Below are 24,824 nucleotides of genomic sequence, written 5' to 3'. Positions count from 1 at the left end.
AGACAGAGAGAGAGAGGAAGAGAGACAGGCAGAGAGAGGGAGGGAATGCGAGGCAGAGAGACAAAAGAGGAAGAGAGAGACCACATAGGTAGGAAGCAGAACAAGAAGTCATTGCTAAGCTCCACCGTGTTCTTGCTCAACCCCTCCACCACAGTCCCGCTACAACCCGCTGAGCGGTTCTCAACAGGAACGCGTCCACAGGAGAGAGGCCTGCCAAACGGGAAACCTCTAAGCGCTCTGGGTCGCTGGAACCCCCTACTAGGGAGAGACAGGAAGCTGCCAGGGGAGGTCCACACAGCAAACAGGAAGTGACAGACGGGTAGCACTCGCGCCTGCTGAGGCACATGTGCACAAACACACAGGGCCGGGTGCTCGGTGCCAGCCTTTAGCCTCAGCCAGCCTGGGGTTCTACACAGAAGGTGGTTAGAGTGAACGGCTCTGCTGGTAATCCCCTCAGAACATGACACTACACACAACTCTGTCATAATGCACTGATACAGAAATCAGGACTGCTGAATAACAGGATCTTCACACACAAACACTTTGTGATTCATTCCCATAGGGCTGGGCGATATAACGATATTTGAAATATATTGATATTTTTTCGAACGAGGTATGGAACGAGACGCTATCGTCAATATCGATAGTTTAATTTGCGTTGAAAGTAGGGCTGCTCGATTTTGGGCGAACCCATAATCCCTATTATTTTGATCAATATTGAAACCACCAATATTCAAACATGTATTTATTCAGCATGTCTCTCCCAAAGAAAACTTTGTAACTGAGAACTTCAAATTTCGCCTTAAAAAAATACACAAAATGGTCAACAAGAAAATGTTCCAAGGAGACGCGAGCCGTTGCTGAACCGCGTCAATTTCAACAGAGCCGATCGAGCCGGGCAGGAAGTGAAAAAGTAAAAGCCATAGAGCATCCGGTCACTTTTCAAAATAAAACACAATACTCAGCTCATGTAGCCTATCACAACATCACATCAACATTACGTCAACATTACATCATGACCGGTGGAACCAGGTCAGCAGTCAATCAAAGTAAAGGGTCTCAGAGGGTCGGCAACATGAACGATGAGAGACTGATTGTCGAAGTGGAGCAACAAAAAATAATTTATGAAATAAATCATCCTTTTTATAAGGACAATGTCAGAAAGGACAAAGCCTGGCATTTAATTGCAGTCGTTTTGGGAGTGGAAGGTGAGTACATTAGGTTTAGGATTATCGCGTGATCTCGCATGAATACAGCTGGCTCGCAAGGCAGCACTACGCTGCCGTTACGCGCCCGGTGGAAATTGACGCAGGGCAGAGTTTGCAGCCGTTCCGCGGCGTGTACGTCCCCGGTGGAAAACAAGCATAACACACTGGTTAGAGATAGCATCTGCGTTAAAGGTTGTCTGATGATTCTCCCTTCTGAATGCAGAGCTGTTTCACTAAATGGGGAGGGTGAGTGTAGGAGGGGCTGGAACTGATTGGAACACAGCCTGAGGATTCTGCGTCAACACCGCTGCTCACAGACAGAGACAGAGGGAGACGGATCTATTCAGACCACAGAAGCTGCTTTGAGACGTGTAGTTCTTGAATTAATCAGTTCACTTTCAGTTTGGATGTCGGGATCTTCCCAGCTGACATTTTAAGAAAACTTCTTGACCACTAGGGAACTCAACACAGGCCGGGCCTTATGGTTTGCCGACTAAAATAACTAACCTACTTTACCTTCAACAACGAGCCCTCTGGGAGATAACAAAGCACATGGTTATAATCACAAACATTGTGATTACTCCAGTAACTCAAAGCGATGTCGGCTGAGAGCTCCACCACTGACTAAGAGGGGTCAGCTCCGACCGTCAAAGAGTGTTAGAACACAACAATATTCTGCTAATTTCATATTGTATAAAATGATCCATCATTATCGCATTATCATTTCCATTATTTGAGAGCCCTACAAAACACAACAAAATGAATCCTAACACATCAATATAAAGACAGGAGGGGATCAGAGACCTGTTGGGGAGAGGCTCCGCGTGTCAGCGAGAGGTCATGTTCACTTATGCCGCGTTTCAACTGCAGGGTGCGGTACGGTTTGCCTCAGTCCGGTAGGGAGGGGGCGGTATAGCCCAGCTCAGTTCCGAGGTCGCGTTTCCACCGCCGACAGTACCCTTTATGGTAGGCCGGATGTCGATCGCCGCGGCAGCTACGTAATCATCGTGACATCATAGCAGCGCGACAGTGTAGCCTGCTCAATAAAAACAATGGAAAAGTTGAACGCACGTCTTCCTCCCCAAGAATGCAGAGGAACGTCTCCACCTCCTTGTTCGCCAAAGCAAGCGTTTTACGCGACATGTTCATTGTAAAGAATAATACCTCGAGGCTACTGTTTGTTTTTTATCCCCACGTTGCCCGGAAGTGACGATTCTGTCGACAAATCAACGGATTTCAGTACCCCGTCTCAGTACCCCAACGGAGGAGTACTGAAGACGAGGGCAAACAGAGTACGGCTCACGCCCACTTTTGACGGTGGAAACGCAATCCGTACCCAACCTTTGCGAACCAAACCATACCACAGCCTGCAGTGGAAACTAGGGCTGAACGATTTTAAGAAAAAATTGAAATTGCGATTTTTCTGGTAGAGATTGCGGTTTCGATTTCAACCACGATTTATTTTCTTTAAATCAAGTTTCAGTATAAATGAATATAACCAATTAATTCCATTAAGGTAATGCAATAATGAAAACTGCTGGCAACAGATTTCAAATGCAAGACTGTTTATTCAAGTACCTAAGAAACAACAACCAAAAAAGTCAAATAAAAAGGGAGCCCTCTTTCTTAAGTAAACTTGCTTCAATGGCTCATCAGCATCAAAATAATTGCACTTTTGTAAAATATATATATAAAAAAAAAAAAAAAAAAAAAAAACTGCAGCTTTGACGATCCCATAATCGTAATGCTTGATATCGCGATTTTCGGTCGAAAACGATAGATCGTTCAGCCCTAGTGGAAACGCGCCATTATTGAAGGGAGTGGGGTGGCTGCTGCACAACATGAGAGACCGGAGTGACAAGGACTGGGGCCCAGAGAGGAGGGCTCCCTGGTGTGGCCCGTACAGAAGGATTAACGTGTTCCCCCGTTACACCGGTGTTCACCAGAGCACTCGTGTTCACCGTGACAACAGCAGATTCCCACCAACAGCGGCAGCACCCCAAAGCCCTTCAATGTTTCAGAGAAAGGCCAATTCAAATGTTCTCCTCCCCATCTACAGAGTTGGTGTTAAGGGGAGCCGTCTACTCTGCAGATGATTCACAGAGGCGCATATTTTTAAAATTGCAAACACAGGCTTTTACAAACTGGGTATTCAAATGAGATCAGCATTTTGCATTTCCTAAACTAAAAACCCCAAGACAGGCTCACACCTTCCCCATTTGGCCCATCTGTGGCATTATGGAAATCATATGACACAATGTGAAACTGTGCTCGTGGTTAACTCCACACCACCTCAGATCACCATCTCTATCATCGACGCCCTTATCATCCGCCCACATCTGGCCCGACGTACCGTGGAGAGACACTGAGGCACAGGGTGGATGTTTAAGGCCTAGTGTCAGATCACTTTACTGATGGAGAGGGAACGTGTTCACAGGTCACAGAGAAAGATATCAGCAAGGACAAAGAACTGATTTAAAAACTCAATTAAATAAAGTATTTAAATAAAGTATCAGGCGGCTAATATCATAAATTTTTTATATAGAAATATAAAACATGCATCTAGTGGCTCAGAATTCCTTCCATTACACATTCAATTGAATGTAAAATGACCCCAGATTAAACTTTTTCACCCAACAACTCCAACAGTGTGAACCAGCCTTGAATACTCATTGCACACCATTCCTGGTGATCTGTAGTGTGAAGCATCTTCTCTGGGCCTGGTCTGGGACCGTCATCAGCCTAATGGCCTCTGGTCCACCTCCGGCCCGACCAGCCTCAGCTCAGAGCTTGGGCTGAAAGCTTTCTGAAAGGCCTTTGGATAGACGTGGATAAACAGGAGCCCTCTGTCCACCTCTCATCATCAACCCTTTCACTCAAAGTTCAGAGTGGGAAATAAATTAGCAGACAATCCCCTGTATGGTACTCTGAGTCATGCTTTCGTCAAAACATCAGATGAAAAGGTTTGATAAAACTAATCTAATCTGCAGCAGGCCCGATCCAAGACCACTGTGTGTCAGGAGGAAAGGGTTGACGACCAACATGAAGCTAAAGCTAAGACTACAGGACTTGGCACTGGAGTCTTCTTCAACCGTGGCCTTCAAACGTTTGGGTCCGACAAATGAATGAGCTCTGAAGCTAAATTACAAACAATAGATTAGGGCTGCAACAACAAATCCATAAAATCGATAAAAATCCATTACTAAAAGCGTTGGCAACGAATTTGGTCATCGATTCGTTCAGTCGCGCGATTTGATACGTCACTCGTAGGCGCGGCACTGTTTAGTTTACAGCCAGCCGCCGACAGGTTGGTTCATGCATAGATATCTATATTAACTAGATGCCTCGTCCTCGCCGCTGGCCAAAGGAGTCGAACGTCGCCACTGGCGGCCATCTTACCACAGTAAGCTGCTCAGCCATAACATTGTGTTGGTAGTGGTACATGTACTTTTTAAATAACCATAACTTGCTAAATTTTCAACCGATTTTCAAACGGTTTGGTTTGTTATAACCATCAGAGATGTAGTTATGACATTGCATACTTTTGATAGAATAATGAAAAATAGAATAATGTCCTAAAATATCATAACCACGTTAATAACGTTTGTAATAAACCAAACCGTTTGTAATTCGGTTGAAAATTGATGGTGACGTTCTAGACGCCGTCGTAGGGCATCTAGTTAATATATATATCCATGGGTTCATGGTTCATGAAAGAAGCATGTTAAAACCGACAGGATATGGAGCTAGTTAGCTTAAAAAAAAAGTCGCAAACAGTGCCAAATGTGATGTGTTCAGGTAGGCTCAGTATGTGTTCAAATGCAAAACAAAAAAAAAAACTTGTGGAAGTACCAGAGACGTCAGACAGTCTTTATTATTATAATATCATCCGAGGCGCACATAGCTTTTGGCCGTGATATTAGATTATATAAATACCTGTATATAATATTATTATTATGTTATATTATATAGATATAGAGCTCCAGGAGTCAAACGGCAACAATCCCTTCTCCTCCATGCTGTGGTTCAGTCTGAGAGCTCATTGGTCAATGGGCAGCAGCTTATTTGCATCAATGCTATAGACAGCAGAAACAGTGCATTCTGAAGGGACTGAAACAGAGGGGTATAGCGATAGACGATATATTTTTTCCTAAAAGCTATTTCCAGCAAACAGCTTAAAAAACATGTTTTCTGGAACTCAAATACTATGTTTACTTGTTGGGGAAACACCATAATGTGTCACCTTTAACGCACAAATTTACACCTCCATCCCACCAAAAATGGGGACCAGAAACGAACCCGTCTTATGCACATTTACCTTACTGTTGGAGGTCACGCCCCTTTTCTTATGCACATTTACCTTGATGCTGGAGGTCACGCCCCTTTTCCCGCCTTTTCAAGATAGCTACAGATGCCAAAATGTGTACGCACATTTCCCAGGGTCATACATATCTGAGATTTGGAGTTCTAGCCCTTACAGAAAAAAAGTTTTCCAAAATGGACAGTTTTCTGGAAAAAGGATCTGTCATCTGAGAGAAATTAAGATGATTTAATCTCTTTTTAACCGTTAGTATTTATCGGTTTAAGATCTTATCGGTTAACCATGGACATCCCTTATATACTGTATATTTATAAATGTGTATCATACATTGTATGTTTTTTTTGTGCTATCCCATTTTTTTTTTTTTATCATTTAATATTACTTTTAATAGTTCCGGGACATTGGAGCAATAACCTGGTGTTTTTACACTTCAGCCTGCACTGTGAATTTGAAGTAAGGTTCAGTTTTTGAATAAAGATGCGGTAATAACAAATGTTTTTTTTATCAGACTCATCGATTAATCGAAAAAATAATCGACCGATTAATCCATTATTAAAATAATCGTTAGTTGCAGCCCTACAATAGATACAAACGGATGCAAGCCATTCCAGCGCCATCTAAATAAATCGGAATCTAGCCGCTCTGAATCTCTGAAAGACATTTTACCAAATAGCCTTACAGTCCAGTTCCAGGAAAAGTGTATGCGTAGTTTCACCTTGTACAGCCATACCGTGACTGATAATACAGTGCTCCAGACTGCAACCCCAAATGGTCACATTTTGGGACCAAAATGTGAGATTCTGCGCTGAATTTTACATCTGGTCGCACATGTGCGACCAGTAAATTTGCCCTTTTTTATTTTGTACACGTTAAACGGGGAAGGGGCGCGTCAACGAATCCGAAATTTGTAGCAGGCCAATGAATGCGAGAAGGATATGGATGGCAACTGTTAGCGGCTAATGTATTGAGGGGGAGGGTCCTAGCGATTAAATATAGAGCGTGCGTAAACGTCTCTGAACTATTGACTCGTTCTTCCGACTAGTGATGGATTCAATGATTATTTACCTTGATTCAGTTCGCCAAGAAGAGTCGTTCAGAATCATTTGTTCGTTCAGTCAGACTCAACCCCTCCCTCGTTCTCAAATGATCTTGGAAATCGGTCATCAATCAACACAACATTACAACTTTAACAATACGCAGCGGGATGGGGGGTGTAGTGGATTATTGGATGTTTAAAGGGGTAGTTCGGAATTTTGGACATAGGGCCTGATTCCCAAGTTAGCATTGGTATTCTATATCACTGGAGACAGTTTAACACATTTCATACAGTCCTTCTTGTTGCAGAGTTTGCTCGTGCTAGGCTAGCGCAAGTCAACGGGCAATGCTAGCCAGCTATTAAAAACAGTCTTACCCACTCCACATTACACCCGAGGTAAATCAATTATAACGACAGACTATTAATCTAAATGTCTGATTATAGAATGTTAGAAATAAAACCAACCTTGCATTGCATTGCATTTTGAGGGAATTGCGGGGTCTCAGCAGCAGTGTTTATATTCCTGTACGTAGGCTACGGCAGCGGCGGACTGATACCTAGGTTACCTGCCGCTGTCATTGCTACAAACGCAGAGTACAGTGAACAAAGGAATTCTATAAGCGTATTCAATTAACAAGATATGCCCACGTTTGGAGGAGTTTGCGATGCATCTGCTTTTGAAGACGATTATGAGGAATTTGTTGTATCCAACGAACCGTACATGCACGAGCCGGTGTTTTGATGTCCAAGCCAGCAGCAACAAGCCACAGTTGAGTCCTTTCTGGATCTCGCACTGGAAATTGGTGGAAACTTTGTGGTGCCCATCTGTACCGTTTATTTCTACAATTTCTAAAAGCACACTGAACCATCATGTTGCCTAGTCGTTCAATTGCGCTTCTGTCCCACGCTTCTCTGTTTACGTTCTTCTGTCGTGATTCGGTTACAAACCTAACCAGCGCATAGTAAAATTCCGCTTCTGCTGAGAAAGTAGTCCCTCGATGATTCATGCGATGCAAGGTTAGTTTTATTTCTAACATTATTCTATCAACACAGACATTTAAATCTATAGTCTGGCGTTATAATTGATTTACCTCGGGTGTACTGTGGAGTGGGTAAGACTGTTTTTAATAGCAGGCTAGCATTGCCCGTTGACTTGCGCTAGCCTAGCACGAGCAAACTCTGCAACTAGAAGGACTGTATGAAATGTGTTGAAAACTGTCTGTGTTGAGCTCCTACTACACACGGTAAAACAAGGACATGTGTTCCAATGGGGGGGTTCCTGTGTGTGTGTAACTTCTTGGTAAACACACATACACGTGTGAACACATTTCAACACCCACATGGTGCTCTGACCTCCATGGTGCTCTGACCTCGATGGGGCCCCATCCCTACCCAGGCTCCTGGGCCTCAACAGAGGGAGTGTGCTGTCTGAACCTCGTCAGCCTGTCCAGGGGATTCATGTCAGGGTTTGTGGGTTTGAGTTCTTTGAGGACTGAAGCTCCCACCACAACCACCACCACTGCTTGTTCTCGTGTCCTGGGTCTCTCATTAACATGGATGCAGCAGCTGACTGGGACTCCGGCTGGGGCGTGCTGGTGTACCACGCAGTCTGATCCACTCACACGAGACAAGCCTTTCACAAACTGCCAGCGATGGATAGTATACCCAGAGGAGAAGGGCCGCCAAACAGAGGGATGGAGATAATCTCAACAGTGGAGAGTGATAAAGAGTGTTCCTGTCCTGCCTCTTGTTCTAAGCTCAATGGAGTGTTCACCCAAGCTTCCTGGATCCATTAAGGGCACGCTCACAGTCACTGCTGCTACCAGCCTGGGCAGAACTCTTGTGCACCTTGTGTTGGTTTCTTTTAGTGAAACTACATCAGTGAAGGAAATTAACCTTCTTAACAAGGGCTTTATTCTGAAACTGTAATACATTTCGGGAGCATTTGAACTGTTTGGAAAATACTTCTTTTTTTTTACAGGAGAGACTGATATTAAGTTATTTCGATGAAACATCCAGACCCCCTTGTTAAACAGAATTTAATTGAGAAGTTTCAAGTAATTATTTAACAATGTTTGACATAAATCCCATAATCCTTCCTTGCTAGTAGGGATTTTAACAATTTACAATTAATCAACATCATATTTGACCGATAATTATTTAATTGCTGAAAGAAACTTCATTTTACAGTAAATCCTTGCGCTTGGTCGTCATTTTTGCTACTGTTGCAAATGTATAATTAATAAGGCTGGCCAAAAATACTAAAATAACCAAAATATCCTTCATTAGTGACTTCGAATGACTCTTAAAGTTTTGTTTGTAGTGTAGTACCCAGTTAGGTTGTTCGCGTTACTGAGCAATTACGATGGCCGTTACCTTAGATCAGCAAGGCTGAAAATGATGACAACCTTGTTCTCTGAAGGCATCTTCAAGCCGTCGACGTACACACTTAAAGCAAGTGGTAGCTTCTGCTTCTTTCCTTTGAACTGAGATAATGTTCTAGAGGGGGATTCCCAACACTGGCTTGGACTTTGTTCAACCTAGAGAAACGTCCAGACCCACAGAGCTGTAGAGACTGGTTGTAACTGGAAGAACTTTAAACCAGTAGTTCTCAAATTGAATCAGGCAGTCATATTGACAATTTATTGGTCCATATGTGCTTGGTTTTCCCCCCTCACTATCCTCCCTGCACCACCTGCAGTACCTCTTCGCCTCCCACTTTGAGGACCACTGCTTTAAACTATCCAAAAGCCTGTTGGCCTGTGATATGCTAATTCATAACCACGTTCTTTCAAGTGCTATTGAAATAGACCTTCGGAAACAAAGATTATCAGCAACTTGCAATTTGAAAGTATTTATTAAGGCCACCAATGAAAAATGCTGCTCCTCTTTTATAGCACATTCATTACTATCCGTTAATAGTTAATGCCTGGTGAACGAGTGTCGGTTATGTTAATAACACAAGGCGTGGCATCCCACTTCCATATATACTTCCACATCAGGACTACAGGTCAGAGCAGGGAGACACACTCAGAGCTGCTTCCATAACCCGCCTTGACAAAAGAGCTTTTCAGATAGTTGCAGCCCGCAGCTATCAGAGTCCTCTCTGGGTATTACGTCCGCCCCAAGCCAGACTCTTCAACATAAGGAGAAGTGACCTAAAAAAAGCTCAGAAAAAAAAAAATCTAATCTCTAAAGTGAGGCGGCATCAAAGGCTGATTTATACGAGAACAAAGTCTCTCGCTAGCACACACGTTTCCTTGAAACACAGAGGAAATAAATATTTAACTACACACACACACACACACACACACACACACACACACACACACACACACACACACACACACACACACACACACACACACACACACACACACACACACACACACACACACACACACACACACACACACACACACACTAAGCAGGGGGGGGGGGGGGATTATTAAGATTGCATTTAAATCCTTAACTCAGTAAAAGTCACTGTACGCTCTAATATTGTGCAATCTCCTCACGGAGGATAAGATGAAGAGATAGAATCTGAAATCAAGCAGATTATCTTTTCCCCCAAAGAGAAAAACGTCAGCGTTTGGAATCAAAGGTTCATGAAACTGAAATGACTGAAATAGTCCTAGAATAGTGTCGCATGTGGATTTATTTCCTGGTTCTACCCATCATGCAGTTAGTTTGGGATGGCTGCCCAATATTCCCTGAATACAGCCTGATCAGTTTCACACAGTAGTTAGTTTCCATTACCTTCAGACAGAAGTGTTAATAGAAGGATGGGACAGTTTCCCAATCAAAATAACAAACAACCCACTACTCTGATAGGCTGAAATCGTGCTGGGTGGTGATACTATCAATGCCATACATGTCGTTCAGAGTCATGTCCCTGGCTTCTGTATCCAGGGTCCGGGACAGAGTTGTGACACTTCATTTAAACACAAACATGGCGTTTACCTTGAGCACCTCCCCTCGTTTAAAGCTGAGCTCGTCATCCGCGGTTGCTTTGAAATCATATTTGGCGATGGCCTCCATGGTCGTCCGGTGCAGGTAGGAACCCGTATGGTTGAGGTCGTAGATGCAGGCGTCTGGGCTCAAAAATACGAAAAAATATACATCCACAGAGCTGTGGTCGGCTATTCCACTCCGAGTCGCTCCTTCCTCCTCGACTAGGACCCCTTGTCTCAGGACTGAGGCCTCACATACAAGTCAAGGGGACGCACCTGCAAAACAAAACTACACTTCAGACAAACATCCAGCCGGCTGCTGCTCATGAGTCAAACAATCTACATTTACATTGAGGGGATTTTGCTGACGCTTTTATCCAAAGCGATTTACACACACTGACGGCGGTTTCAGCCTCGCAGGACGACAGCCAGTCCGTCGGGAGCAGTCAGGGTGAGGCGTCTCACTCAGGGACATCTCAACACTCCGGGGATTAAAGAGCCGGGGATTAAACTAGCAACCATCCGGACGTTTACCAGTCAACCCGCTCTACCTCCTGAGCTACTATCACCCCATAATCTAATAAAAGAAAACAATTAAAGCCTCTTGGCCTGTATTGTCTTGGCCCGTGAGGTGACCTCCATCCCTGATGGACAGGTCCCTAACGGCCAGTCGACGGGCAGCTGGTCAGCACTGGTACCCAACACGTTAATTGGTTTAGTGGCCCCCTTTAAGTGGATGAGGCCAGCACATCGCTTAGCTAATGGTGTTCTGCAGCTCTGCTTTAATGGCATTGGGCTGATTGCGTAAACAAGAGGGCTACTTTTGTAGTGGATTAGGTGATTGGAATATATGATACCATTCAATATTAATAGAGCGACCCCCTCTCCTCTCAATGCAGTACAGTGACAGTTCGAAGGTTCAATTATCTTAACATGTATTGACAGGCAGGATGACGAAGCCTCTCATTGTTATGGGTCGAATATTAAGCCATAACACATCTGTTTGAGAACAACACACACACAAACACACACTAAAATAACATCAGTCTAGTGTCCACAGGAAGCCTTCTCATCTGGCTAGGAGCAGGACTGCGCCAAGTACAGTGAGATGGGGACCTGGTCCATTCCAGCTCTGTCTCCATTCCAGCTCTGTCACCCCCCCCCCCACACACACCCACACACACACACACACACACACACACACACACACTCGCACCATTTACACCAGTTCACCAGTAAAACCAGTGAGGAGCTAGCCCGGACCATCTCAGCGCTGCCCCCCACCATCCCATCCCAGTAACACCAGTGGGATGAGGGCTAGCCCGAACCATCTCAGCCCTGTCCCCCACCATCACATCCTAGAAACACCATTTCACCAGTAAAACCAGTGGATCCAGACCCCGTCTTCTGCACAAACCCCGAATATTGAACCCCAGAGGGAAGCTAAGCTAAGTGGAGGCTAGACGTCAGGGGCTAGCTGCTAGCCTCCACTTAGCTTAGCTTCCGTCGTCAGAAGAAACAAACCTTCACCTTACGGGTCCGCGGAACGGCGCCAGGACAGATGCTGTGTTCGAATCCCGCCTCGTTGTTGGATCGACGCCCGCGGGATGCTATCCGGGCTTCGGTTGTGTCTCGAAAAGATTAACGAAACCGTGCGTACGCCTTAAAAAATCGCTTTCGCCCGAACTCGGAGCCTCTGAGTGTGGCTGCTGCTGGGAGGAGGTCCGGCCGCTCGCACATCCGCTTTCTTTCACAATAAAAGTCTCAAGAACGGCTGCTGCTGCTCGGAGGTTTGGTGGCTGACTTCCGCTTCCGTTCACAATAAAAGCCTCTACATTGGCGGCTGCTGTCTCTATGGCTGACTTCCTTTTCGTTTCACAATAAAATACTCTGCAACGGCTTCTGCTGGGAGGAGGTTTGGTGGCTGAATAAAAACATCTAGAACGGCTGCTGCCGCACCAAACACAAAATTATTATTCACATATTTTTTATATCACATTGACAATTGCTCCATGTATTATGCTCAATTAGATATTTTTATTATCCAATATGATATGGTGTGGGGGGGGGGGTCTGTCGTCTTCACATAAACCCCATTAAGGTCGCCTCCACCTATATTTACTTTCTGATTCTTCCTTTTTCAAATGTGTGTGCATGCGTCTCCTGTGTGTAGCCTCCATGTTTAGTGCTGATCCTGGTGTGAGGGTTCTTTGGGCATATGGTCCAGCGCTCCCATCCTCCTCCTTCTCCTCCTCTTCCTCCTGCTCCTGCTCCTGCTGCTCCGGTGACCGGGTTCAACTGTTGAGAACTCCAACCCACACGCACATCTGTCCTCCAACCCAGCGATACCCAACGGGTTTTGTTTAGGTTTTTTTTTTAGGTCTTAGGTTACCCGAGTCATTTTATTTCCTCTAACGCAGGGGTCAGCAACCTTTTCAACATGCAGTGCCAGTTTGACCTTTTCTCGTTAATGAGTGTGCCTTAAGCAACAATATATAAAAAATTAAGCTGAATTATGACACAGCGACCAAAAACATTTCCAGAAGACCTGGAATTGTACTATTTCCATATAGTCCACAATCATGCATCAACATTTTAATGTTTTTTTGGTTGTTATAATTTCAACATGGGCTTACTAATTATAATTACATATGTCCCATCTTAAAACACCATTTTCAGAAACTCTTTCAAAAACATATTTGCACTGTGAGAAATGTAAAAAACGAGAATATACGAGAATGTTAGAACCAGCGGCATCAATATCTTCAAGACATGTACAGCTTTGCAATAGGCTGTGAAGGCGATGCATACAGGCCCATTGCAACAATATTTTTCTTCTCTTTTACTCACAACATAGGTTTAAAAACTATTAATTTATCCCATTTCAGAACACTGCTTCTGTAACTAATCAAACATATTTGCACTGGGAGGGAATGCCTAGGGTTGCCGACCCCTGCTCTAACACATGGCCATAAAATATATCAATATGCAACTAAAACACTGTAATGTAAGCTGTAAATGCACTGTAAATTGCTCCTTTGCACTATTTTGTCTTAGGTGACTTTTCTTTTGTTTCTCTTATAAATTGTTGTTTTTATATTTTTGCATTGTTGAAGGGAGCCTGAGACTCAAGCACTTCATTGCGTTGATTGATTGACCAAAAAAAATCTTGAAAAACAGACAAAACCTTTGTTCAAAAGTGATGCATCTTAAATGAAGGCATTCAAATTGACTACGGGTTTTCCAAATGTTTTTATGAATATTCCGGTCCTTGGAACAAAAAAGGTGGGGAAAACCTGTTTTAAACCTCAGACTGTCCAGCCTGCAACGTAAGACAGCGGGGAAAGGACGACATCTAGCGATGCATCGTGACCCCTGTGAAACACTATCTGCGGGTGCGATAAGATAAGAAAGGATGATGGATTATTGAGGTTTTTTTAGATCCTTTATTTATTCAGTCTAGTCCTTATTTCAACTTTTTGTGACCAATGTTATTTATCATGGTGTTATTATAGGCTCTGACCTGAGAGGCATCCAATCCGTCCGTTATAAACAGTTTAAACTACAAGAAAAGTTTTATTTGCTGTTCTGTTCTGACTGACTCGGACCGTAATGGGAATCCTGCATTCATGTCTATTGTGATGGTGAACCGCGCAGGTCCCATGTGAAGAAGCAGACTCAATGCAATAATATTGATTTTCCAATATAGGAAAACGACATACAGCGACACTAAAGTTGACGCACGGATGTCTCAAAAAGCAGTTATAGACATCGAACAGCGTGGAGTACCTGATGATGATTCACTGAGTGGGAGAGGCTGATGGAGGAGCTTTGCGACGCGGCGCCCATGCGCACCTGTTGGAACACCGGACGCGCGGCTCTATGGGAACGCACCACACTGAGGAGGGGAACGCAATGCGTCTCATCTGTTCTTTGCTCCTTCAACACTAGTTGTCTGTGCGCTCGGGGGATGATGGCCCGGTTTAGTTCTGGAATGTTTGGAGCGTAATTGAGTGGACGGAATGACCAGACGCGTTGGAGTGTTTCTCTGCACGCCAGTCCGAACTGAAGATGGACTTTGGGAACATTTCAAATTCTTCTTTCTCGTCGCTGAATTCATCTAAGAGTCTTGAAGGTATGCAGCTTAAAACCTATTTCTACCGGATAGGACAAATACTATCATTAGAGGAACCTCTACTATTGGATATGTGTTTCATTTAAATGATTGATTTACATTATTTTGAAACGTTTCTGATTAAATTTCTTTCCGAACTGATTTCAGCACCAAACGGGCATTTCTACAACAACGTGCTGATGGCGAGCATGTTTGGTCTGATCTGCGTCCTGGGGATCATCGGCAACGCCGTGGTGCTCTGTACCACCGTGAACAAGATCCGCTTCCGCGCACAGCAGACCGTGCCTGACATCTTCGTGTTCAGCCTGTCCGTGGTGGACCTCCTATTCCTGCTCGGCATGCCCTTCCTCATCCACCAGCTGGTGGGCAACGGCTCGTGGTGCTTCGGCGGCACCATGTGCACGGTGATCACGGCGCTGGACTCCAACAGCCAGCTGGTGAGCACCTACATCCTGACGGTGATGAGCCTGGACCGCTACCTGGCCACGGTGCACCCCATTCGCTTCAACCACCTGCGCACGCCGCGCGCCGCCGGGGCTGCCGTGGGCCTGGTGTGGCTCTTCTCGCTGGCGTCTATTACGCCCGTGTGGATGTACGCCGGCCTGATGCCGCTGCCGGACGGCTCGGTGGGCTGCGCCCTGCTGCTGCCCCGCCCCGCCACCGACACCACCTGGTTCACACTCTACCAGTTCGGTCCTGGCCTTCGCGCTGCCGCTGGCCATCATCTGCGGCGTGTACGTCCGCATCCTCCACAGCATGTGGGCCACGGTGGCGCCGCTGCCCCAGCGCCGGCGCCGAGCGCGGACCCGCAAGGTGACACGCCTGGCGGTGGCCATCTGCCTGGCCCTCTTCCTGTGCTGGGCGCCGTACCCACACGCTGCAGCTGGTGCACCTGGGCGTGCAGCGGCCCACGCCGCTCTTCGTGTATGCCTACAACGTGGCCATCAGCCTGGGCTACGCTAACAGCTGCATCAACCCCTTCCTCTACATCCTGTTGAGCCAGAGCTTCCAGAGGCAGCTGCTGGTGGCTGTGCGGCACAAGCACCGCCGCCTCCGTGTGGAGCCCGCCACCGCGCCGAACCCCGCGCCGAATCCCGTGCCCGACCGCCCCGCGCTGGAGAGCCTGGCCCCTGGCCGCCTGATCTCTGGATGTCTGGCTCCTGAACGGCTTGTCCCTGAGGGCCTGGCCCCTGAAGTCTGGCTCCTGAATGCCTGGCCCCTGAACACCTGGCCCCTGGCCGTCTGGCCCCTGAGGGCCCCTGCCAGCCCCCTGGCTCACGCTCCTTCCAGGACATGGCGCTGCCCGTGGTGGCGCACTGAGCCAGCTGCTCAGTGCAGAGGGGGGGCCCTTTTCACAGAGCGGTCATAGCAGGGGCGAACCCACTGTGACCCCACCCTAACACTCATGGGGAACCCCACCCTAACATCAGAGGGGGCCCCAACCTAACATCAGGGGGACCCCACCCTAACATCAGGGGGGACCCCACCCTAACATCAGGAGGTGGGGTTCCAGCGCTGCAGGTCAAAGCACCAGCGGGTGGTCAGCGTTTGTGTTCCCTCCCTCGTGCGATCAGGTGTCCGGGTCCACAAGGGGATCAGAGACGTCATCTGCGTTACTCGGGACCCCCGGGCGGGGGGCCGGTCGGACCACAGGGCGCCGTTGTGTTTCGTCTGTCCATTCATGGAGAAGGGCTTAGCCCCCGGCGGTCTGACATTACCTCTGAGGAGAGCCAGCGGGGGCCCGACTCAGGGGCCCTTCTCTCTGAGGGCTTTGTTGTCTGTGCTTCGTCAACGTTACGTTGGACTGCATCTATTTCATCTCATCTATTACACCTGGACCCGGCGGCTCGTTAGTATAGAGCAGTCTTCATGTGTTGGTGTGAAACATCAGCGCTGGTCGATGCTAAAGTGTTCCTGTGTTGCCAAACTCTGTTGTGGTTGTTGTTTTATACTATGCAGTCCCTATGTACAGATTTTATCATCCATGCATGAATGGAAAATAAATAATTTCACAGCCAAATATTTAGAAGGGGAAGAGAGAGATCAGGAGAAGAGGAGCATTGGCTGAACGGCTTTGGAGTGTTTGGACGGCTGGTCGACATCTTCTCTCACTGTAAACATGCTTTTATTTGGATGAGAGAGAGAGAGAGAGAGAGAGAGAGAGAGAGAGAGCGTGAGAGAGCAGGTTTGCTGAACAGCAGGACGAGGGACTTTATCCACCTGGATTTGAATTTCAAATGAGAACTCAACATCGGTCATCGTCCGGGTGTTATTGGTGGAGTTAAGGTCAGCCCCCGTGTCCCCTGCTACTAGGTGGGGGTATAACACTGTTGTTGGCACTGTCTTTTGAGTGCACGGAACTCACTATTAATACAATTAATAACTTTTCTAATACATTTTCTAAAAACATTGTGTTTCGATAATGAAAATGCATAATAATTTAATTAGTGTTTGCCCAACGGTGTTCATGTTGCAGATCCTTGTCCATGTGTCTCAGACAGGCCGGGGGTTGTTTGTTGGTTTAAGTTCTGCCTGGAGACGATAGAGGATTTAGCGATCCTCTCTTTTAACCAGTACCTTCAGGGAGAACTAGTGTCGCTCCCATGAGGGGTAGCGTCTGGAAGCCCTTTCATCTAGTCTCACCACTACGCCAGCCTGAGTGTGAGTGATGGTTTTCTAAACCAGTGGTTCTCCACTGCTGGGCTTGGACCAGTGCCGGAGTGTGGACCATTGGGCACTGGGCTGCACAGATTTATGGAGCCAAATATACAAAATTATTGCATTGCGCCAAACAGCATAATGAGACATTGATGCCCTAACCTAACAATTCTGATGGTTTGTGACCCAAATGAGATGGCTTTGGATGCCGCCCTTAGTGGTCCCAGGAGTCTGAGTCGACACCCACTTCATGCATAATTAAGAGAACAATGACAAAGAAACAGATGTTGAAAGAGTTTGAGAAACTAGTCAGAGTTTGAATTGGCACAATAATCATAAATGTGAGGCTGTTTTGGCCTCAATGTCTGGTCTGTGTGAACATGAAACAATGTCCCTTAGGGACGGCAAACTCCCCAAAAACAAATCGAACTCTTTAGAAGGAAACAATGAAGAAACAGGCACTGGCTGACACTCAGTGCATAATGTCTGCCATAGAAGGGCTGTCCCTTTGAAACGCTGGGATCAAAACACGCTGGTCCGGAGTGCGGAGCGTGGCATCAAAGGACCCCAGGAGAGAGCCAACAGCAGAGATAACGCTCTGAAAGCTGGCTCCAGAGATACCAGGGAATTAAATGTTAATAAACCTGAGGGTCATCTGTCACACAGACCACAACAGAGGCAGAAGATAGAGTTAGAGCAAAACAGATAGGAGGAGAATGAACCATACCTTCATTCAGCCTCTGAATCACATGGGACATGGAGAGAGCCAATGCAACTGATCAGTCTTTTTCAGAACTGATTTGCCATCAGTTTTTGTGTGTGTTTGTGTGTGTGTGTTTGTGTGTGTGTGTGTGTGTGTGTGTGTGTGTGTGTGTGTGTGTGTGTGTGTGTGTGTGTGTGTGTGTGTGTGTGTGTGTGTGTGTGTGTGTGTGCATCGCTGTAGTTAAGAGTTGTCCATTTGTTCAGCCACTACTGACCATTTCTAGTCCTGTTAATAAAAGCATTTCCTCGAATACTCATTCAATCATGTGACTAGAAGGGTACCAACAAATCGGATAAAATGTAATTCAATGTTGATCCGCAAATTCATCACTCGGTTTACAAAGGTAAATGTATCATGCTAAATATTGATTAAAGGAAAGGAAGAAGTCACTTTTTCCATTAACTGTGCTTTAAATTAAAAGACAATGAGGTGAAAACAATAAATGCATGTTTACCTCGAGCCACCCCAAAACCCAACACATCTTATGTTAAGGTTGATGTCACTTAACCCTTCTTTCACCTTAAAACATCATTCCTCTAGAACTGTGATCTGAGGACTAAGCTGGTCGCCCCCCTGACCCAGCGGTGTCACAACAATCAGCAATTTTATTTGCTCAATTTCAAACCATAGTTGGGTAGTCAAAATGATTATTGAATTATAAAAGAACCTCCTATTTCCTTTCCTTAACCCCTTTCCGCGATGGGAACGTCATGAGGTCAAGGACGGATGTGAAGGAGAGTCCATAAGGACTTAAGAAAAGACCACCACATTAGTTCAGTTCAGTTAAGTTCAGTATATTTTTACCATTTGTCCAAGGACAGGTGCACACAGGGGCATTGGAATTCTTGTGCGTTTCACTCAGTCAATGATATTTAAAATAAAAATAGCACATAATATTAAACACATAGTAAAACAGTCCACAGAGTAAAAGGTACATATTCTAATAAATATAATAATTTGCTCTTTGTTCTGATACTCTCTTGTCGGTGGTGTCTCAGCACCCGACCGGAGCTTCTCCATCTGAACAGGTTGTAACTGGGGGGATGTGGGTCCTGGCGAATGGATTTTATTTTGTTCCTACAGCGAATTATGCACAGGGTGACCATGCAGGGGAGCTGTGCGCCTATGATTCTCTTTACAGTTTTGACGATCGTCTGAAGGGCCTTCTTCGCCTTTACTGTTATGTTGCCATACCACACAGTAATGCCCCCTGTGAGGACACTCTCCTCCAGACCTCTGTAGGCCTGGGTGAGCGGTTGACAGCTTAGGCAGGCTTTTTTCAGGGATCTAATGAAGTAAAGCCTCTGCTGAGACTTTTTCACAGTGGCCGGCCGTGTTCTCGGACCAGCTGAGGGTGTTGGTGATGTGCAGGCCCAGGGACTTCAAGCTCTCAACACGCTGCTCCACAGCACCTATGATGTGCAGGGCTTGTAGGGGGGGAGCTTTCTACCGGACATCCAGTATAAGCTCCATGGTCTTGTCAGCGTTCAGGACAAGGACATTAGGAAGGTTCCATGCTGACTGAGCGACCTGAAAGTATCTGAAGGGCGACCATGATGAGAGCTACTCCAGTGCCCTTAGTGCTGAGGAAAGGGGCTTAAATGCTTCCTTCCTTATCTCTCTTACCATAGGGTACACTGGACCATCCAACAAAGGAAAGGAAATAATGCCGTCCCACATTTCATTGCGGCAGGAATATTTAAAAACAAACAAACGATCAACATGATCGACAATTATGTTCATACAATCCTACTAATTGGGATCTACGTCCATCAATATGAGTGGATTGTATGAAGATAATTGCCTGCCACGGTGATCGTTTGTTTCTGTGAACTTCTGATTGGTGCATCCCTTTAAAAATTTCCCGCTGCCAGGAAATGCTGAAGGAGGAAAGAAAGGAAGCATTGAAGCAGCTTTCCTCAGCAGTTAGAGAATAAAGAGAGCACTCATCATGTCTGCGCCTCAAATACTTCTGGGTCATTCCTCATCATGGCCGCCCCTCAGATACTTCCTGTCATTCCTCATCATGTCTGCCCCTCAGATACTTCAGGGTTCTTTCAGTAAGTAAGGGCAAGGCCCCTTCCTCAGCACAGAACCATTCCTTGTGTTTTGCACCATGAAACACACCCCTCTCCTCCTCCTGGTTTAAGCTGAGCTCACCCCAATAAAGGCGCATCATGCCTCCAACTGCTCATCATCGGTGAGCATACTGGTGTCAATTTGGCTCAATAAGGAATCCTGTTTATTCATCGGCTGTTATAAAGACATTTCAACCTGTGTTTTCCACATGTCTCGAAAATCTAAATGAGTGCGCTAAAAAATATTTCAGAAAATATAAAAACAATAATTAATAATACATTCTTTCGTTTTTTTCACTATAAGCAGGTTTGAATTCTGAAAGCAAAACAATAGAAAATCGAGAAAATTTACAAATAGTTGAAATGTCAATCTGAGAACAAGGAGAAAGGAGATTCTGTGGAAAAGCAAGTGCTTCCAGGAACACTGAAATGTCGTCAGTTTTAGGAAGAATATATTGGAATTCATCTCTACATCTTCTGACCCTCCCCTGGCGTTGGGCTTCCTTTGAGGGGAGATATGAGCCAACAGTTGCATGACAGACAGGCCCATGTTTCTCAGTAAATTGTGAGGATTTGCAACCTTAATCTTTACACTGGCAAATAGAACACACATACATTCATTATTTTAATTTAAAAAAAATTCAAAGTGCTGGTGAAGGGGGTACTGAGCTGAAAACCTAATTTGTGACGTGGACCCAAAATGATGTAAAACAGGGCCATGGTGGAAAACTGCCAGAGTAGTCCTCTAAAAAACAGATGTGTGGTTGTGTGTGTGTTGGTTGTTGTGTGTGTGTCTTGGTTATGTTTGTGTGTTAGATGTGTGTGTGTGTGTGTCAGTGTACATGTCCCTGACATGGTTGTGTGTGTGGTTGTGTGCGTGTGTGTTGGGTGTGTGTGTGTGTGTGTGTGTGTGCTGTGCGTGTGTGTGTGTGTGTGTGTGTGTGTGTGTGTGTGTGTGTGTGTGTGTGTGTGTGTGTGTGTGTGTGTGTGTGTGTGTGTGTGTGTGTGTGTGTGTGTGTGTGTGTGTGTGTGTGTGTGTGTGTGTTGGTGCACGTGCATTGGTCTGTGAGCATCAGAACAGACGCTGAAGCCTTGCTGGCTGGCTCTTCTCCGCCGGCTGCAGATAATTGGCCGTCCTGATGACAGGTGACACAGACGGACTAAAGGCGGCTGCATGCTTCAGCGTTGGTGTTACGTTGTTGCGCAAAATTTACTCAAAGCAATTCATGCTCCCTTTTAGGTTGCGCGTGTTGCGCGTGTTGCCAAGCAATTTACCGCCAGAACAGTAGGTGGAGTAATATGTGGAGGAAAGTTTTTCGTTGAAGACGACCTCGAGAATGACGTCTTTGTCTGTGGGAGTCGTTGGTTTGTTTATGTGCCAGATCGTGTTCTCCCCATACACAGTGAATGATGGCAACAGACAGAGGAACAGGGGTGATGAAGTTGCTGATCATTGGGGTTGTATAAATGTGCATATCTCTCTACATTTTAAAACGACATAATGTGTTGGCAGCAAAGTTAACTTCACTTCAGGTTAATGCTTTTGTATATGAGCCTGCCGGGTGATACTCCAGACAGGAAGTAGTAACCAGTAGTAATAAACCAGCCTTAAGGCTGGTTTATGCTCGGTTACGTAAGCGTAAGCGCAAGCGCAAGAGGCCCTTGCGCGCCCTTGCGCCCCCCTTGCGCGACTTCTCACGTCTTGCGTGCGTCGGGCGATTTTTCTAGACTTGCGTCATTTTTTACGTAAGCTTTTACGCGAGTCGCCCAGCCTGCAAGGCTGTGATTGGTTTGCTGGTCTGGTTACTACTTCCTGTCTGGAGTATCACCCGGCAGGCTCATATACAAAAGCATTAACCTGAAGTGAAGTTAACTTTGCTGCCAACACATTATGTCGTTTTAAAATGTAGAGAGATATGCACATTTATACAACCCCAATGATCAACAACTTCATCACCCCTGTTCCTCTGTCTGTTGCCATCATTCACTGTGTATGGGGAGAACACGATCTGGCACATAAACAAACCAACGACTCCCACAGACAAAGACGTCATTCTCGAGGTCGTCTTCAACGAAAAACTTTCCTCCACATATTACTCCACCTACTGTTCTGGCGGTAAATTGCTTGGCAACACGCGCAACCTAAAAGGGAGCATGAATTGCTTTGAGTAAATTTTGCGCAACAACGTAACACCAACGCTGAAGCATGCAGCCGCCTTTAACGATAGCGACCTGAATCACATGATTCTGAAAAAAAAACTGGTCAGCGAAACTGTAAAGTCGATATCCTAAAGCAAGCACCAATCCCCATCCATGAACCTTGAAGCATTTTGATTTAATCGAATAGGCCTACCATAACCATGATGTCAAATATCATACATACATTTAATCATGTTCATAGTTAACCGTCTCCGTACTGCAGCCTCATCGTCTGCAACACGTCCTGTCGTTGTCCGTTTATCACAACTGGATATGCGCTGCGTTCAGCCGCCAGCACTCTCTTAAAAAGGAAAGCTGATAAATAATGGATGATTTGCACCGGTTTTCTTGCCATCCAGAATTGATGTTTATTGAAGCGAGAAGAGATAATTGAGGAGCAGAGACAGCGCGCAGCGCACTACAAAGCCAGCGAGGGCGCGTCCTCCCTCTTGCCGACCGGGGTTAGGCTCTGCCCGCATCGACTCCATAGAGAAACCAAAATACTCCCCAGTCCCCCGGGCAGTGGGTGTCTCGTTTCTGAGACACATTTGAGGCTTTCACAAATAGATAATGGAGATGGAGAAGGGGAAATTACAATCACTGAAGGAAAGAAAACATTTTTTCCATAAGAAGTAAAATGGGGGTTCCGGACTGTAAGCGTCTACTTGGTTGAAGCTGAGAGGACCACGAGACGTCTGATGGAAACATTGGGTGAACTCTGCGGGAGAACTCCGCGGAAGGACTCCGCGGGAGAATTCCGCGGGAGGACGGCCAATGAGGTCTCTGATGGAGCGGAAGAGAGCTCAGAATCAAAGAGTCTGGAAGAGTTCAATCCCACGGCGCTGTTCCTCCTTCCTATAGAGTGGCGAAGTCACGCTCCTTCCGGTAGGGCTCATGGGACCTATGAGATCGAAAAATATGAATGGGTGTCAATGGAGAGAAAATAATTATTTTCTGGTCCCGGTCTTTTTATGCCCTGGATTACACATATGTTGTTTGTGGATTTAAAGGATAATTTTTCATGCAAAGAGTTCGACCGTTTATTGTGCAATTGTTCAGATAAAGGCTGTAGAGAAAACACAACGAGAAAGACTACACGGCTCGTATGTGACGTCACGCTCCCTGCGACTGGCGTGGAGAAGACCGACAATCTTCCCATCGGCATAACTGAAACTCTGCACGTGCCCCGATTTATAATGGTTTTCACCTCTTTCGATGCTTTTATCCTCCCCTTGGAAAAAGCGGTGAAGTGGGGCAGAGAGATCGCCATCTCTGTGCCGAGTTCCAAGGGCGGGTGTGGTGACGTATATCATATGCGTCGAGAGCAGCGAAGAGCTGTAGTTCACAAAGCGGCCTCACATAAAACCTAAAATTATCAAACTTCTTCACGAACATTTTTAGTTTTCTTTGCATGAGAAATTATCATTTAAATCCACAAACAACATATGTTAATCCAGGGCATATAAAGACTGGGACCAGAAAATAATTATTTTCTCTCCATTGACACCCATTCATATTTTTCGATCTCATAGGTCCCATGAGCTCTACCGGAAGGGGCGTGACTTCGCCACTCTATATCATCATCATCGTACTCCCTTCTTCATCATCCTCATCCTCCTGGTTGGTTAACCCTTCATCATCATTGTCCTCTTGATGAGTTAATATATACACATATATAAATATATATATATATATATATACACATATATATATATATATATATATATATATATATATATATATATATATATATATATATATATATATATATATATATATATATATATATATATATATATATATGTATACATATATATATATATATATATGTAAGGGATAATGCCCGACGAGGTGTCCATTATCAGGAATTAATGGACGACGTGGAGGCGTGAACCGTCCGACGCGAAGCGGAGGACGGTTGCCTCCGCAAAGGCCATTCATTCCTGATAATGGACACCTCGAAGGGCATTATCCCGCTTATACCACGGTCACTTACCAACGGTGACCAAATTAAGACCATTAATTTATATTTTCATGCGTTTTACAATCTGAATATAAAGTTCTCCACAAAACATACATTTGTTTCCCTGGTTACGCCTGAGGGTCCGACTAATGCCCGGAACCACCATTACATGCCCGTTGGGTTCTCATGCAACGGAAACGTTGTTCACTCCTCCAGTAATTAGGACGGACCATAGCTACGACTTTAGAACGGGAGGTAGCGGGAGGTATTATAGTCCGCTGAGCTTTGTTTTTTTTCCCGTTGCTATGGTTACTACTATTTTAGAGACGATATGCCAGCTAGCGCATTAATTGAGAACGGTAAACAGACAATTTGACGGAACTACTTGTCCAGGTGTCCGTATATCAGGAGTTAATGCACACCCTGCATCCAATCAGAATCGAGTATTCCCGCAGACCGTGGTATAAATATATATACATATATAATTATATATATTTATGAAAAATCTAA

The 24,824-nt window shown here is 45.5% G+C and overlaps 2 protein-coding genes and 1 pseudogene across 3 annotated transcripts in view; 1 reads left to right on the top strand and 2 right to left on the bottom strand.

Annotated features, from left to right (window-relative positions):
• Positions 1 to 12,274, bottom strand: part of LOC130376243 (growth factor receptor-bound protein 2) — a 57,671-nt gene extending 45,397 nt beyond the window's left edge. Inside the window, exons 1-2 of one of the 2 annotated variants that reach the window (XM_056583476.1) lie at positions 12,054 to 12,274; positions 10,529 to 10,794 (exon numbers count right to left, since the gene is read on the bottom strand). In XM_056583476.1, coding sequence (XP_056439451.1) covers positions 10,529 to 10,606 — 78 coding nt within the window. In that variant the 5' untranslated portion in view covers positions 10,607 to 10,794; positions 12,054 to 12,274. Of the gene's footprint in view, positions 1 to 10,528; positions 10,795 to 12,048 lie in introns of both variants that reach the window. The other variant, XM_056583469.1, reaches the window with a different exon arrangement.
• Positions 12,275 to 14,590: 2,316 nt separating this feature from the next.
• On the top strand, positions 14,591 to 16,022 carry LOC130402165 (melanin-concentrating hormone receptor 1-like; annotated as a pseudogene).
• Positions 16,023 to 16,147: 125 nt separating this feature from the next.
• LOC130402154 (ubiquitin carboxyl-terminal hydrolase 43-like) overlaps positions 16,148 to 24,824 on the bottom strand; it is an 85,760-nt gene continuing 77,083 nt past the window's right edge. Inside the window, 1 exon segment of the mRNA XM_056606286.1 lies at positions 16,148 to 16,373. Coding sequence (XP_056462261.1) covers positions 16,148 to 16,373 — 226 coding nt within the window.

This window comes from Gadus chalcogrammus, chromosome 2 (assembly GCF_026213295.1).
Source record: "Gadus chalcogrammus isolate NIFS_2021 chromosome 2, NIFS_Gcha_1.0, whole genome shotgun sequence".
Lineage (NCBI taxonomy): Eukaryota > Metazoa > Chordata > Actinopteri > Gadiformes > Gadidae > Gadus > Gadus chalcogrammus.
This window is presented reverse-complemented; position numbering and strand designations above follow the sequence as displayed.